Source organism: Dipodomys spectabilis, unplaced genomic scaffold (genome assembly GCF_019054845.1).
Source record: "Dipodomys spectabilis isolate Male_0828 unplaced genomic scaffold, ASM1905484v1 ptg000017l, whole genome shotgun sequence".
In the NCBI taxonomy this organism is placed as follows: domain Eukaryota; kingdom Metazoa; phylum Chordata; class Mammalia; order Rodentia; family Heteromyidae; genus Dipodomys; species Dipodomys spectabilis.
This window is the reverse complement of record NW_024870694.1, coordinates 17,783,697-17,798,527: the sequence shown is the minus strand read 5'-3', so window position 1 is coordinate 17,798,527 and position 14,831 is coordinate 17,783,697. Positions and strand designations below refer to the sequence as shown.

The window sequence follows — 14,831 nt, the reverse complement described above, 5'->3', positions numbered from 1 at the left end:
AGTCAAGGGAACATATATTGAATGTGTAGCAGACTGAGTCTTTGTAATTCTCAACCCCGTATCCCCACCTTCCCTGTTCCTCACTACCTTCACTACAGAAAGGCAGAGCCTCGGAATGAAAACTGAAAGTAGACAATGAGCAGGCAGAGGGAGCCCCAGAGGAGGCCCCAGCGAAGAGAGAAGAAGTTGTAGCCCAAGCCACCCTGGGCTTTCAGCTTGGAAGTATCCGAGGTATAAGTGGCCTCCTCCTCCAGCAGCTTCTCGCTGGGCTTCCAGTGCACAATGCCCTCCTGGCAGGCCTCGCAGAACTCACTGCGGTGTGATCCGCTGTCTGGGCGGCTGGCCACGTGGATGCGGTACTGGCCTCCATCCTCATCATAGCACTGCTCACGCAGGCTAGTGATGAGGTTGTCCACCAGCCCTTCAATGTTCTCTTCCAGCATGCTTGACTCGTCCAGCCGTGCCGTGCCACACTGGTAGCACAACTGCTTGAAGACACGCATGCGCACGGAGCCCATCCGCTGGGTGCGGTCCAGGTACATGTGGAAGAGGATGACCACGCTGGCTGACTGCCAGGTGTGCCAGCACCAGGAGCAGTGGAACCTGCGGGGAGGTGAAGGTGGAATAGAGAAGGTGAATCTCCCAGTAATCACCTGCCCTGAGGAGCCCAGGAAGGAAAGGATTATATACCTAAGCCTGGAAATAGAAGTCAAATTTTTACCACTCTTTGAGTTCACTAGTGCTCCAAGGCTGACTGCTACTGGTGAATGCTCTTGGGACCAGAGCAGCCTCCCCAGAAGCCTGGCCCTGGAGCAACCTGGCAAGCAGCCGTGCTTAGCATTAGCATGCCTTCCTGCAGCCTCAGCATTGAAAGCCTCACACATGCAAGGTTTGCACCTGGATGCTGCACAGGTCACTCCCCATCTCTAAGCCTCTTTTCTCATCTGAGAAATGCAGTGGCCTGCGCAGACCTGCTATGGTTCTGAATAGGGGAGGGGGATGAAATGCACTATGGGACTCATCACTTTCTCTGAGGAGAAGAGATGCCAAGCACAGACCCCAGCACACTGTAGATCCTTAGACTATGGTCAAGACTGATGGGCAGGTGTACATAAACCGAACAAGATAGGGTCTACCGAGTATGGTCCCCAATGAACACTCTCCCCACAATGAACAGCTCATCCCTAGATTCCACTCCAGCCCTGTAGACAGGATGGGAAAAGTGGCTTCAGGTCCCTATTCCCGCCACTCCTGTCACAAAACATCCACTTACATACACACATGCAGTGTTGTCTAACTTCCCTTGAGCTCCAGTCTCTAAGCCTGTGGGGAGGTGGCTTGGGGCTCATCTAGCCAAGCCCTACTCCCCAACCTCTGACACCTTCAGTACAGAGCTCTCATTACTATGGCAGCTCCCTCCTCTATTCTAGAGATTAACCTCTTCCAGGGACCTATTACAAAGGCTTCACACTTCAGAATGCCCACTGGGCTGATTCTGCCCTTATCACTGTTCATTTCAGGCCCAGTGATTTTGAAAGATATCTAAAGAACTTGTGTCAGTCTGACAGGCATCTCTCAGTACCTGTTGTATGTCAAGTACTACTCAGCTCAGGCTGAGGAATAGAGAAGCCAACTCCTGACCCCTGGAAGCCACCACCAATGTGAACTCAGAGCAATACCAACACCACCCGTGTCAGAGGAGCCTGACTGGTTCTGAGCCAGAATGGGTCCTTTTCCCCGTCCCCCTGACGGGATAGTTTATAGGGCACCGTTCATTAACATTGAAGGCTTATTAAAGACAATGAATCTGTGTACTGAATGAGCACAGTAATCATGCTGAAGTCCTACTTGAGGCCAGCGGGGAGCCAAGAGTTACTGGCCACCTAGAACCTGAGGCAAGAGGAGCCAGTAGCTTCTGGAGATCAGTCCCCAAAGCACTGAAGCCCCTGTAAGATATGCCTAAAAGATGGCTTTTGTGGTTGGGTTTTGGGATCTGTTGTGGTTGCTGGGTTTTTTGTTTTTTGTTTTGTTTTTCTGAGAAGTGATGTGGGCTTACAAATACCAAGAGCAAAATTAAAGCTAAGCATTCTAGACTCTTCCATTTTGTATCTATGTCCACTTCTCTGAGCCATTCTTTCCTGTGGTTACTTTGCAGTCATCTTGAAAGCCAAGAAGAAGTGGACAAGAGACCTGACTACTTGCCAGTGTTTGTTATAACAAGGCCTCAACTAAGACCATCTCTGAGCCAATTCTATTCACCTCTGACCACCTCTGAGCATGTTTCTGACTGGGACTGTTTTATCTGTATACACTGCCCCTACTGCCTCCAAGGATGGCTGTAGATGTACTGAAGTGCTTTCTCTCATGGCATACTTTTTCCATGTAGTAAATCCTTCTCTGCCCTTCACTATGTCTCTCACTTAATGTCATGTGGAGTTCATAGATGCTAAAACTCATTTTACCCCCCACACTCAAGTGGCTTAGATGCTTCATGTTTTCAGCTTCTGCATCTTTTAAAATAAATCAGTGCAGACCTACTTCCTTTTTTGAAAGTCAGATTTCAGATTGTAAATTTGAAAACTTCAGACCTGGGTAAGCTAGAAATTAAAAAATCACTATAATCTGAGTAAAGTGGTTCAAACATGTAATCATAGCTACTTAGTAAGGAAAGAATGGGATGTCAGTTCCAGGCCAGCCCAGACTACAAAGTCATTTGTGAAACTCCATATCAACCGACAGATGAGTTGTAGTAGCTTGTGATTGTTATCCCTGCTTTGGGGGAAGCCACTGGTTGGGTGCAGTGGCGCATGACTGTCATCTCCAGAGGCATGGGAAAGCACAAGTAGGAGGTATGAAGTTGAAATCCACTTCAAAAATAATCAATGCACCCAAAGAGACTGGAGGTGTCTCTCAGTTGGTAGACCCTCCTGCCTAGTAATTTCAAAGTCCTGCCTAGTAATTTCAAAGCCCTGAGTTCAATCCCAACACTGCTTACACACACACACACACATACACACACACACACACTAGTGGGACTAGAACACAGAGTGAGAGAGCTGTTGTACATACAGCTAGATAGAGCCAGTACCCAGCTCTTAGCAGGTGCTAAACAGATGCTTCTTGAACTAATTTGAGTCAATCAGCTGTTCTCTGCCATTTATCAAAAAGGGTTGAAACAAGAAAGAGCACAACATAAGCTCCCCACCCATAACCTGTCTCCTTCTGTTCCCATCCTCAGCACCATTCTGCCTCGTGAGAGGCTACATGTACATACATATGTAAACAACTCAGACTCCACATCCAAGTGTTGCCCACCTTCCAAAATACAACTGCTTAGCAACTTCTCTTAAGGCCAAAGGCCCTCAAAAGACTGTGGAGGTCTTGCAGATGAGCCTGAGGCAGTTTGGGTCAGGAATGCCCTGGTCTCAGTCCCAAATCACAGCTCAGAAGGTGAAGCATGTGATCCTCAAGATCCCCTGGCGATACTCACAAGACAGTACATTGAAAATGATCTTTACAACTTCAGCAGGGAGAGAAGTTGGTGGGGGGAGGATAGTAGGAAAAAACAAAGGAGGTGGGTAACTATGTTCAACAAGAAATATACTCATTACCTTAATCATGTAAGTGTAACCCTTCTGTACAACATCTTTACAATAAAATAAAAAAAATTAAAAAAGATCACCTGGAACGCTGGAAGGTATAGAGCCCCTAGAAAATAGGGGGCTGTGGGCCTAAGGACAAAATGGAAGCCATGCTTAAAGCTAAGCCTTTTAGTCAGAGCTAATAGTAAAAGAGCTTTGAGTGATAGTCCAGGACCAGCCCCTCATTTTGCAAGGTTTGACCTGAGAGCCAAATAGGGAAAGGGGCATAGCCACGTTGACAAATATTTTCTGGCTCACAGGAGGTGACACAAGCTTTTTGTGTTCAACGCAAGTTTCCTTTAACTGAACAAACAACCCCAGACCCAGATCACAGGTCCACCTGCTTTCAAGACATGGTAGGAACATGAATAACAACAAAAGCTCATTACTGAATGTGGAAGACTAAGACCAAAGAAGGAATATAACTTGGCCAGGCTCGCATAGGAGTGTACAAAACAGCCATGGTTAGAACCATGATTAGGCATCTGTGACTCTCCTGGCAGTATTTTTCTCTGTTCTTCCAGGGCTGACACAGAGGGGGACTGACTGCAAGCCCAGGCTCTGTCCTTCTTTGGAAGGCACCCCAGGGCTGTGACCCAGGGGCTCTTTGTGTAACCCTCTTCCACAGGGCCTCTCACCTCCCTGAGGCATGTTGCTCCAGATACTGCTTCCAGCCAGGAGCCAGTTCGTTGGGTTTGAGGTTGGGGTCAATGATGAGTTCCCAGCTGTCCGCTGGCTTTGCTATTTCCATCTTCTCATAGAAGACCTTCTTCCACTCACAAGTCGTCAGGCTGGTAGACATGGTCCTGACAGCAAAAGTGGAAATCTGTACCCTGCCTGAGTGAGAACCCAGAAAGAACCCAGATAGGTACCGGGCAGTGCAGTTTCTCTAGTGTGAAAATCCCCATCCACAGAACTCAGCTTCTACCTTTGTTACCCTGGAACCTGTTGCTATGACATCCAGGCAGGTGCCCTGGCAAGCAACATTCAGGGCTGGGGAGGAGAGAAGCCCCAAGGGGAAAGGCCAGGTCTTAAGCTAAGCTGAAGAGACAAGGTTGCCTAAGTGGAGTAAGCAGCATGAGAGGCTCAGAGCCAGTGGGGGAGTGAGAAAGTACCCTGGGCCTCTAGAGGTCTCTGTGATGTAAGGTCTAGCCAGTGGTCCAACTCCACCCCACTGTTCTCCCCGGCCTTCTCCATGTCATCCTAGGAAGTTAAACAGGACAGGGAGATGTAGAACCTGCTACACCCATACTCCAAATGTGCTATGGGCATCATTTTCCATGTGCTAGGCACAGCTGCTTGCTCTGTAGCTATCCAAGGCACACCAGGGAACACCAGGTTTGTACAACCATCATCTGTAACCGCATCCCTGAATTACTTTCAAACCTTTCAAAAAATGTCCATTTGTTCATTTATTGCAAAATTATTGTGTTCGATCAGGGAGCTGGAGAGAAGTAACTTGTGGTCTCTTTTCTTGGGGAGATCTTAGAGTGGTTGGGGAGATGGAATGCAATTGAATTCCCTATGAGAAGTACAGTAGTAGTATTTCAGACTCAGACTCACAGAATTCTTAGAGTTCATGTTCAGTTCTGGGTCTTCACTGTAGCTAAGGCTGCTGCTGGAAGATACAGTTTGCTCAGAGCTGCTCTAACTACTATAGAACAGGCAATGGAGTATCACAGCTCCTGCTGCCTAATTTAGATACTTTAGAGACTAGAATTTGCATACTCCTCAGTGAGCAATTCCCTGGTGGAGACAATCTTAGGCAGAGAAAAGACCAGGCATGTGGTTGCTTACCTAGTTCTGCCCCGATGGCTATGAGGTTTCTCAACCTGGAAAATGACCCTTGGATATACGAAGACACACCGAAAGTGTTATCTTGCATCAGGACTTGTCACTTGGTTTGAAAATTTCCTATGGGAAATTTTCTTTGAATTTTCACTGAATTTTCTTTGAGAATGGGGAAGTATTTCTCCTAACATTGTGCCAAAGACCTAAGAAAGGACAAGTCTCACCAGCAGAAGGATCTAGAAGTGATCTTGTCAAAAATTTGGTTTCTTCATTGAGCTCTCCATTTTTTAACCAAAATCTTTTGGCATGAAGACAACTGAGGCTCAGAAATATGAAAGTACTTGTCTAAGGCCTCAGGACTGAGCTGCTGATGTTATCACTGCAGACTCAGAATTCAGCAACCAGCCTGGTGATGCGGAGGATCCTTGACTTCCCTGGCAACTGAGTGAAGCTAAATGGGGCATTGGCCAGGCCTAGAGCTGTATGTCAACTGAGAAATACTGTGCTATACTTTTCTACAGTTGGCAATGAGGGAAAGACAAAAAGAGGGAGATTTGTCAGGGTTTATTTGCTTTGTTATGCTTTGTTTCTCTCTAATGATGCAATCCCCTTAGGTTTACTCTCAGGTTTAATTTAGAGTAGGAACCCTGGGAGCTGAGACCAATATAATCCAACATTCTGTACAGCAGTACTGTTTTCACTCAGAATAAGATTTTATTGTGATACTATCAATGGATATTACTCCCTTAAAGTTCTGGGAATGGCACCAGCTGCTCCAGAACCCACAAGTTCCTAAGTGACAGTTTAATTAATGAGGGCCACCTTATTTTTTTTCTAATTTGTGTGTGGGGGGGTAGAGAGTGAGGTTTGAACTCAGGGCCAGGGTGCTGCCCCTTAGCTTTTATGCTCATAGCTAGAGCTCTACCATTTGAGCCACAGCTCCATTTCTGACTTTTTGCTGTCTAATCAGAAATGAGTGTCATAAATTTTCCTGTCCCAGTTGGCTTTGAACCATGATCCTCAGATCTCAGCTTTCTTAGTTGGTAGGATTACAGATATGAGTTACCATTGTCCAGCAAGGCTGCCTTATTTTTAATCTGGCTAGTAATTAAAATAAATAAAATATAAAATACTGTCTGCCCATATTCTTCAAAGTTGGCTACTCTTCTCCAATCTGGACTGTGGATTGATAACTACTTCTCTTTGTAAAGTATTATTTAATTTTTTTTGTTGGAAAGTCACGAGACACATCAATTTTGGAGCATAAAGCAACAAAGTAATGAAGAATCAGGAAAAATAAAATCATCTGGGGTTTTCACCCCAGAGATTTCAATACAAGTTCTTGGCAGAATATATTTCCCTCTTCCCCAATCCAGTCTTGAGAAGAATCCCTGCCCATGCTGACCATTATTGCTGATGGAAATAAGCTGTTTGCACAGAGTAACAAACACCAAAAATAAAAGATTGAATAAAATAAGTTAGTGGTCAAGAAACAGATCCTAGGTGGGAACAGGAGCTATGTGCTGCCTTCTCCGTCTCTCCACATGTCAAAGAATAGAAGCTGCTACAGACAAACTTAAGGTCTCCTGGGGAAGCCTTTACAGGAGCTGTTAGGAAGGCTTCTCCCGCCACAGCAGCAGCACTCAGAAGCAGCGTAGTCCAAGCTCCACTCCGTGGCTCTGAGTCTGAGTGTCCCCATGATTAGAATTCATGGCTCTTCCAATGGGGCTCATAGGGAAGAAAATATTCCAGGGAAGATACGCTCCTCCTTCATCTGTTAACAGCATTCACAGTGACTGTAAACAGGCAATGTACTATTTCTATAAGAGTTTCAGGTTCCAGGGCTGGGAAGGTGGCTCAGTGGTAGAGCGCTTGCCTTGCATGCCTGAGGCCCTGGGTTCGATTCCCAGCACCACAAAAGGAAAAAGAAAAAAGCCGGAAGTGGCGCTGTGGCTCAAGTGGCTAGCCTTGAGTTCAGCTGAGGGACAGTGCCCAGGCCCAGAGTTCAGGCCCCACGACCGGACCAAAAAAAAAAAAAAGTTTCAGGTTCCAGTCTACACACCATGATTCCTCAGGGGCCCTGCGGTTTGTGTCTGGAGTGCCATTTTCACAGGGTGCCCGTGGCTCACGCCTGTAATCCTAGTTACTCAGGAGGCTGAGATCTGAGGATCCCAGTCCAAAGCCAGCCTTGGCAGAAAAGTCTGTGAGACTCTTACCTCCAAATAACTAGCATAAAGCTGGAAACTGAGGTGTGGCCCAAGTGATAGAATACCAGGCTTGATTGAAAAGCTAAGTGAGAGGATGAGGCCCTGAGTTTCAGCTACTATTCTGTCTGGTTCTTTGCTGTTTTGCATGAGTTTTACGTGTTGCTTAAAATATTATTTATGAAAACATCAGTGATAGTATAGGTGATAAAAGATCACCAAGCTAACATTACATAAAGAGGAATCCAGTGCTACTGAAGCAGGGTCTGAGTCACAGGCCCAGCTAACTCCATGTGCCCCTCTCTGCTACTTTAATCTTACTTTTTTTCCTGAGTCTCTCCTTACCTTAGACTCAGAAAGGACAGGGTTAACAGATAAGGATCTTGTGACAAAAAGCTAAGTTGGTCCTTGGACAATGCTTTCTTATGACCTGATGCCACTCAGAATGGAATGTTTGGATAATGACACTCAAACATCTTGGGATGATGACCAACTGGAGCACATCTTGGATAAGCACCACATAATTACACATACCAATATAACAGTCACATGGCAGCTACTCTGTTCCATGATTCTTATTGTAAGAATAAGAATTGGTCCCATCTGATCAATCCTATGACTGCTGTCCACCAACATGACCACAGAACAAATGTACACCTCTTGCCCTGTGCCCCCAACTTCTGGATTAACAAAAGGTTTTCAAATGTGAAGCCCAAGAGATAGGAGGACATGAATTATGAAGGGTTATTTTTGTTTGTTTGTCTGGTCATGGGGCCTGAACTCTGGGCCTAGACGCTGTCTCTCAGCATTTCAGCTCAAGGCTAGTGCTCTACCACTTGAGCCACAGTGCCACTTGTGGCTTTTTCTGTTTATGTGGTGCTGAGGAATCGAACCCAGGGCTTCATGTATGCAAGGCAAGCACTCTACCACTGAGCCACCTTCCCAGCCCCTGGGTTTGGTTTTGATGTCATTTGAGTTAATATTTGTCTTAGAAGGGATATGATATCACAGAATCCTTTAAAACTTGAGCTACATGATAATATTGGTATATTGATACTGAGCCATTTCAGAACATTACATTCTCACTTACTCTCTTTCTCTCTCTCCTTCCTCCCCCATTCCCTTCACTCTTTGCTTGCCCTCATGAATTGCTTGACACATTTACCTTGGTTTCAGCTTCATCTTGCTCTCTACAAATCTAGATTGGGATGAGACAGCATAAAGACACGGTAGCAAGCACTTTCACTACATTATCCAAAACTACCACACAATGATCTCTTGTTCTCATATGAGACCTGCTGAATTAAGTGGCAAGGATGACTTAAAAATAAATATGTTTGACAGTAAGTAATATTCAGAAGTAGAACATTAAATTTAATTAATGTTCTATTGTCCACAAAGCTTTTATGAACCATTCCCCTTCATATAGAGGTTCATATAAGAAATAGATATATTGAAGCTTGTAAGTCTACATCAGTACATCAGCATTTTGCCAAGACACTGCTATGATTTGAACAAGTCTCTCAAAGTTCATGTGTTGAAAACTTTGTTCCTAATAAGAGATGATTTGGCTCTGCCCTCCTGAATGAATGGATGCTGTTGTCCGGGGATGAGCTAATTGGCATGAAAGTGTGTTTGTTATGAAAGTGAGTTTAGTTCCCTCTTGCTCCCTAGATCTCATCCATTCTCACTCTTCAGACTTCTACCATGGGATGAGCCAGGTGTGGGCTTCATACTTTTGGAAATCGTGGACACACCTAGAACTTTCTGACTCATCTAAAACTCTGAGTCAAATAAACTTGTATTGTTACCATGGTGAGTTTAGGACGGGGATCCACATAGACTTGATGTTCCTAGAACATAAGCTGCTGCTGGGTACCCTGCTGCAGACCCACTGTGTCCTGAGAGACAAAATATTCAACAATAGAAGATCAGAAGGAAGTCGAGAAGAGAACTGTGGAGGTGGCAGTATCAAGTTGCACAGAAACCCAATCACACACATGCATGCATACATACTTACACAAAATTGGTTTCAACCCCAAGAGAATTCCAATTCTGAAAAGTTGAATCCTCTTCTTCAACTGTTCCGTTATTGAGAAAACTGTGTACCGGGCTGCATATGATGGGAGCATAGAGTACAAAGGTACTGGCTTGATATTTGAGACCTCCCAATTTTCAAGAAGTAGAAACCTGAATCTCAAAGGAACAGCAGAGTAGAAATTTATACATTCAAGTTAAGTCTCCAAGGGAGAGATTTGGGAGCAAAAGGACCTAGATTACAACCTGTGGTTCCCATGCTTCACTAGCCAAGTCTCTGGTACAATTTCCCCTAGAACCAGAAACACCTGCACCTTCACTGCTTTGCCTCTACTGCCACCTTGTGCCTATTTTCTAGATTGCATCCATGAAGTGGCCTCAGGTAAACCAGATGCCAAAAGGGCTGCACTAATGCAAGGTGGTGATTTCAAGTCCATCCTGGGATATGTATTGAGAACCTTTATCAAAAACAAAACCCTGAAGCCTTAATGGAAAATTACTCCCGACCCACTACTCAACAAACCTGAAGAGACGTTCCTGTTCTTTCAAGCTGAGAAGGTTCCCAGCCTTAAAGAAGGGAGTTGGGAAAAGAAAAAGGGAAAAATTTGACACTGGATCCTCTCATAGTTTTACGAATGGTGCACCTTTCTGTGTGAGGGAATGGATAACGGTGTACCAAGGAGAAATCACAGGAGGAATGAGATCATCCCACTCCCCCAACAATGTTACATAGGAAGCCCTAACCCAGAGTGCACAGGAAAAGAACAAATAGGCCCACCTTGGCCCAAGTTAGGGCTGGCAGCTCTGTCCAACAACATATGAAATGGATCCAGACTCCAATAAGGATGGCCCTTCTCCCTTGAGCAGCCAACCTGTACACCCCTCATGATGTACCATCACAAGCTAGAAAGCAGCGAGGTGGGGTGGGGGAGAAGGAGGAGTAAACCACCCTTGCAAATTCATACTCCTGAAGAGGTGGCTCCTGTGAGTAATGTCAGGAGGGCAGTTTCTCCCAGACAGAAAGAGGTACTGCAGTCCCACAAAGGGCAGAATATTCTTGAAAACCTGAGAGTGCATCTCCCCAGGCTGGCAGTGCAGCACATCTGTCTGTTTACCACCCACCACCCAGAGGGAATGACTTGAGGTATGCTCAGATAATCTGTGGCATGCGCAGGATACCTGTGGATAGCCGTTTCCAAACTCCCTGAATTGTTAGGTGCATCATTTCTTGGCCATAATTTTCCAGCTTTGGGTGTTTCCTTACATCATGTCTACGTTGTTTCCCCAACTTGACAGCAAGTCATTTGAAGGCCAGGGCTCTGTTATAAACCTAAAGAGCTGAATCTTTCTCAGCAGAATTGTTGTCAGGACTTTTTCTGGGCTGTTTTCAATGACAATATAAAAAGATAGCAATCCCTAAATTCAATTCCCTCAGTAACAATGTTCTGTGATTCTGACTCCATGCATGCTTGCTAGTTGAGCAAACTTCCTGAGTAGAGGGCCTGACTCATTTCATGGATGTACTAAGCAACCAATTGTGTGGGGATAAATGAATAAAGCAATAAGCAAAGTAGACCACCAAACACTGGGAAGACAGTATGGTAGGTACTCCGGGGCCTCCAAGCCCCCCTGAATACCCTACCTGGACTCCAAGGCTCTTCTGCCTTAGCATGCATCTTTCTAAGAGCCCAGCTTCATGAGGATCACTGAAGTTTGCTTCACTTTGGATGAAGGTTCAGAGCTGCTGGGCACCCTGGTCCTGGCACACTGAGCTCATGACTCATCTTCTCTGTAGGGGACTAAAGGAACATTCTTTCGAAGGCATCACAGTCGTTTGGGCAAATTTTTGTGTTTTACCTAGGAGGAATCCTAGACTCTACTATCAAGAAGCTTAGATGTAATCAAAGGATATGTAAGAATCCTTCCAATGGCAAACACTCCAGAGGTCTGGATGTCTGAGTAAATTGTGGGTTTTGTTGTTGTTGTTCTAGGAAATGGGGACCCACACAGACCAGGACAAAGAATTGGAGATAGGGGCACGGATACTAAGATCTTATTACAATGTAAGAGTAAGAGAGGTGGTGGTCTAGAAATTTAAGAGCAGGCTGGGTGCCAGTGGCTCATGCCTGTAATCTTAGTTACTCATGAGTCTGAGATCTGAGGATTGTGCTTCAAAGCCAGCCTGGGCAGGAAAAGTCTGTGAGACTCTTATCTCCAATTAACCACCAGAAAACGAAGTGGTGCTGTGGCTCAAGTGGTAGAGTGCTTGCCTTGAGCTGAAGTGCTGAGGGACAGCGCCCAGGCCCAAAGTTCAAGTCCCAAAACTGACAAAAAAGAAAAGAAAAAAAAAGGAAGAAAGAAAGGTAGAAAGAAAGAGAAAGAAAGGAAGAAAGAAAGAAAAGAAGGAAGAAAAAGGGAGTTCCGGGAAGATGGCGGAGGCTAAACAAGCTCTCACATAGAAAGCAGTTTTAGAGTTCCAGTGAACAGTCCTAAGCCAGAGAATCACACCAAGTGTGCCATCACAGGACAGAGAGTTAGGCCAGAGAGGGAAAATCCAGGCAAGGAGACAGCTCTGAGCGCTTGCCAGTAGCTGCTGCAGCAGCGGCAGCAGCACGGTGGCTGAACCCGCCATACCTGAATCACAGAGAGTCCGGGAGGAAGGAGCCAGACGCAGCAGGCGGGCGGATTCTATTCACCACCAGCAAGAACCGACAAGGAGCGGACATCTTCATCCTGCAGTTCGCAGACCAGAGATGACCCAGGAACCAAGACTTGGCTATAACCCCTGCTTTCACTATATTTGATATTGGTATAATTTGTGGAGGAGAAGGGGAAAAACAAGTCGTTTAAGGATACAGGTGGACCCGTTGCAACAATGAGAAGGACAAGTTGTCATGTCGAAAACGAACTTTACAACTTTGGTGGGGCTGGGGGGAGGGGGGGAGGCTGGGAAGGGATGTGAAGGGTAAACAAAGGAGGAGGCTGCAATGCTTGATAAAAAATGTACTCATTATCTTGCCCATGTAATTGTAACCCCTCTGTACAGTATGTTCACAATAAAAAATTAAAATTTAAAAAAAAGAAAAAAATAAGAGCAGAAATCTGGTACTAGAAAGTCACTCCAGTTCTGAGGACCTCTCTGGTGCTCAGCAACTAATGTGACCCAGCTGCTGTGGAGAGGTCAATTTCTCTCTGCTTCTCTTCCGTATTCCAGTTTCTTTGTATTTTCTAAAGTGTACATCTGATAAAACATGAGACAGTGTATCACTAATCACTATGGTGAACAATACATAGAGAGAAATGGAAACCCAAGAAGCTGAAGTAAACTAAAGTTCTATGAACTTTATTATCTGGATTCTTCTAGCAGTGTGACCTTGGTCAAGACTCAGCCTCCACTTCCTCATTTCTAAAATAGAACCTTTGCATCTCTTTTCCATACTCACCCAGCCACTGGATGGCATTAGGCCAGTCTCTCCTCTCCTCCCTCCAGTCCTCATAGCTCAGACAAGACATCTGAACTACAGGATACATTCTACCCCTACTCATCCTTTCCAACTCCTAAACAGTTCTGCTCTGTCTACCCATTCACAATGCTGTGATGGTCTGGCTATGAAATGTTTGCCCAATAGGCTCATGTATTGAAAGGCTGGTCCCTAGTTGGTGGCACTATTTGAGAAGGTTCTGGAATCTAGGCAGTCAGACCTACCTAGAGGAAGTTGGTCACTCAGGACCTGTTTTGGGGAGTTGTACCTTGTCTCTGATCATTTCTGTCTCTCTGTGTCATTTTGCTTTGTCTGTCTGCTTCTTGTCTACCATAAAGTGAGTAGCCTTTGCCACATGCTTTGGTCACCATGATATTCAGACTTACCACGGATCCAGAATTCATAGAGCTACCATGGACCTCTAAAACCATGAGCTAAAATATATCATTCCTAGCTTAAGTCATGTTAGGCATTCTGTCACAGTAATGACAAAGCTAACCAATGCACTTCCCTGTTCCCAAAGTCCTCAAAACCCTTTTGTCTTAGAGGAAGAGACAGGGAAGAACATCCTAAATACCTCGTTTAAGGAAACATATTTGTGTGAAAATTTGCATTCATGCCATGCTTTTGTAATGAAATTCTATTCTCTTTGCCCCAATTTATCTGTTTAGAAATGTTTCCTTTTAAATATTATTGATCATCAATTGACTTTCAGTCACTCCTCTGATCTCTCCTTTTGTTCAGCCACCACCCACAGTGCCTGCCCTGGCCCCTCTGTCTCTCCATTAAACTGTAATAATATATAAACAGACTTGGGGACGCTCTGGGAGCAAAGGGACCCTGGGGCCAGCCTCCCTTCGGACTGTGAATTGTCATTCCTGAAGCTGTCTGTTTTGTAAGTTCTTCTGCCAAGTTTCTATGGGAGCAGAGGGATCATTTTCTCCCTTTTCAAAGAGCAGGGTGAGTTGAGGCCTTGAGCTGGCAAGTCCTTTAAAGTCATTTTCAAAGGAAACCTGAGCTGAAAGGCCATGCAGTTGGCCCAGGGTAGTGTGACTTTCTGAAGCTCTCTGGGGGCTTTGGGTGGTCAGCCTCCCTCAGCTTCCCAGCACGTGTTCAGAGGCTGCTGGAAAGTCACTGCCTAGGGACACCCTTCCCCAACCAGTGGGACCATGACCCCTCCCACTGCCACCCAGGAACAAAGAGGGAATTAGGTATTTCTCCTCCTGGCCAGTTACCCCCACCATACTTGTCCTCTCTGCTCTCAGGGCCTGTCAATCAAACTTGGTCCCTGGGGTTTTGTGAGGTAAAATAGAAGTGGGTGCCAAAGCAAGCTAAGGGTGAGTTTATGTTCTCAACTGTGGATTATAAATGGGCTACTTAGCCCAATCCCTTCCTGGATAGATTGGGAAGGGGATTTAGAGGGAAAATAGAGGTCCCAAGCCACTCAAGAGGGGGTGGCTGAGTTCCAGCAGACAGCTCTTTAGACAGCGAGTACCTCTGCAGGGGTGGGGGTTGGCTAGGCCTCTAATCTTTGGAGTCTACAGATGTCTGTCAATCTCCAGGAGACACCAACGATTCTAAACACAGAAGCCAAGAAGTGTGTGTTGGGGCTAGTTACCTTTGATTTCCTCCGATTTTATAGAATAGCCACATAAAGGCCTAGGGAGGGAAGAGGC

The 14,831-nt window shown here is 45.5% G+C and overlaps 1 protein-coding gene across 1 annotated transcript; it reads right to left on the bottom strand.

Moving 5' to 3' along the window:
* Positions 1 to 92: 92 nt before the first annotated feature.
* Positions 93 to 4,443, bottom strand: Rtp2 (receptor transporter protein 2). Its single transcript, XM_042669916.1, has 2 exons — positions 4,280 to 4,443; positions 93 to 603 (listed from the first exon to the last, which is right to left on the bottom strand). Exons 1-2 carry the CDS (start codon positions 4,441 to 4,443, stop codon positions 93 to 95), a joined length of 675 nt encoding a protein of 224 aa, XP_042525850.1.
* Between the last annotated feature and the right edge of the window lie 10,388 nt (positions 4,444 to 14,831).

Coding starts and splice junctions, on each gene's coding strand:
- Rtp2 (XM_042669916.1), bottom strand. CDS start 4,443: ATGTCTACCAGCCTGACGACTTGTGAGTGGAAGAAGGTCTTCTATGAG. Junction 604..4,279: donor GAGCAACATGCCTCAGGGAG/GTGAGAGGCCCT, acceptor ACCTCCCCGCAG/GTTCCACTGCTCCTGGTGCT.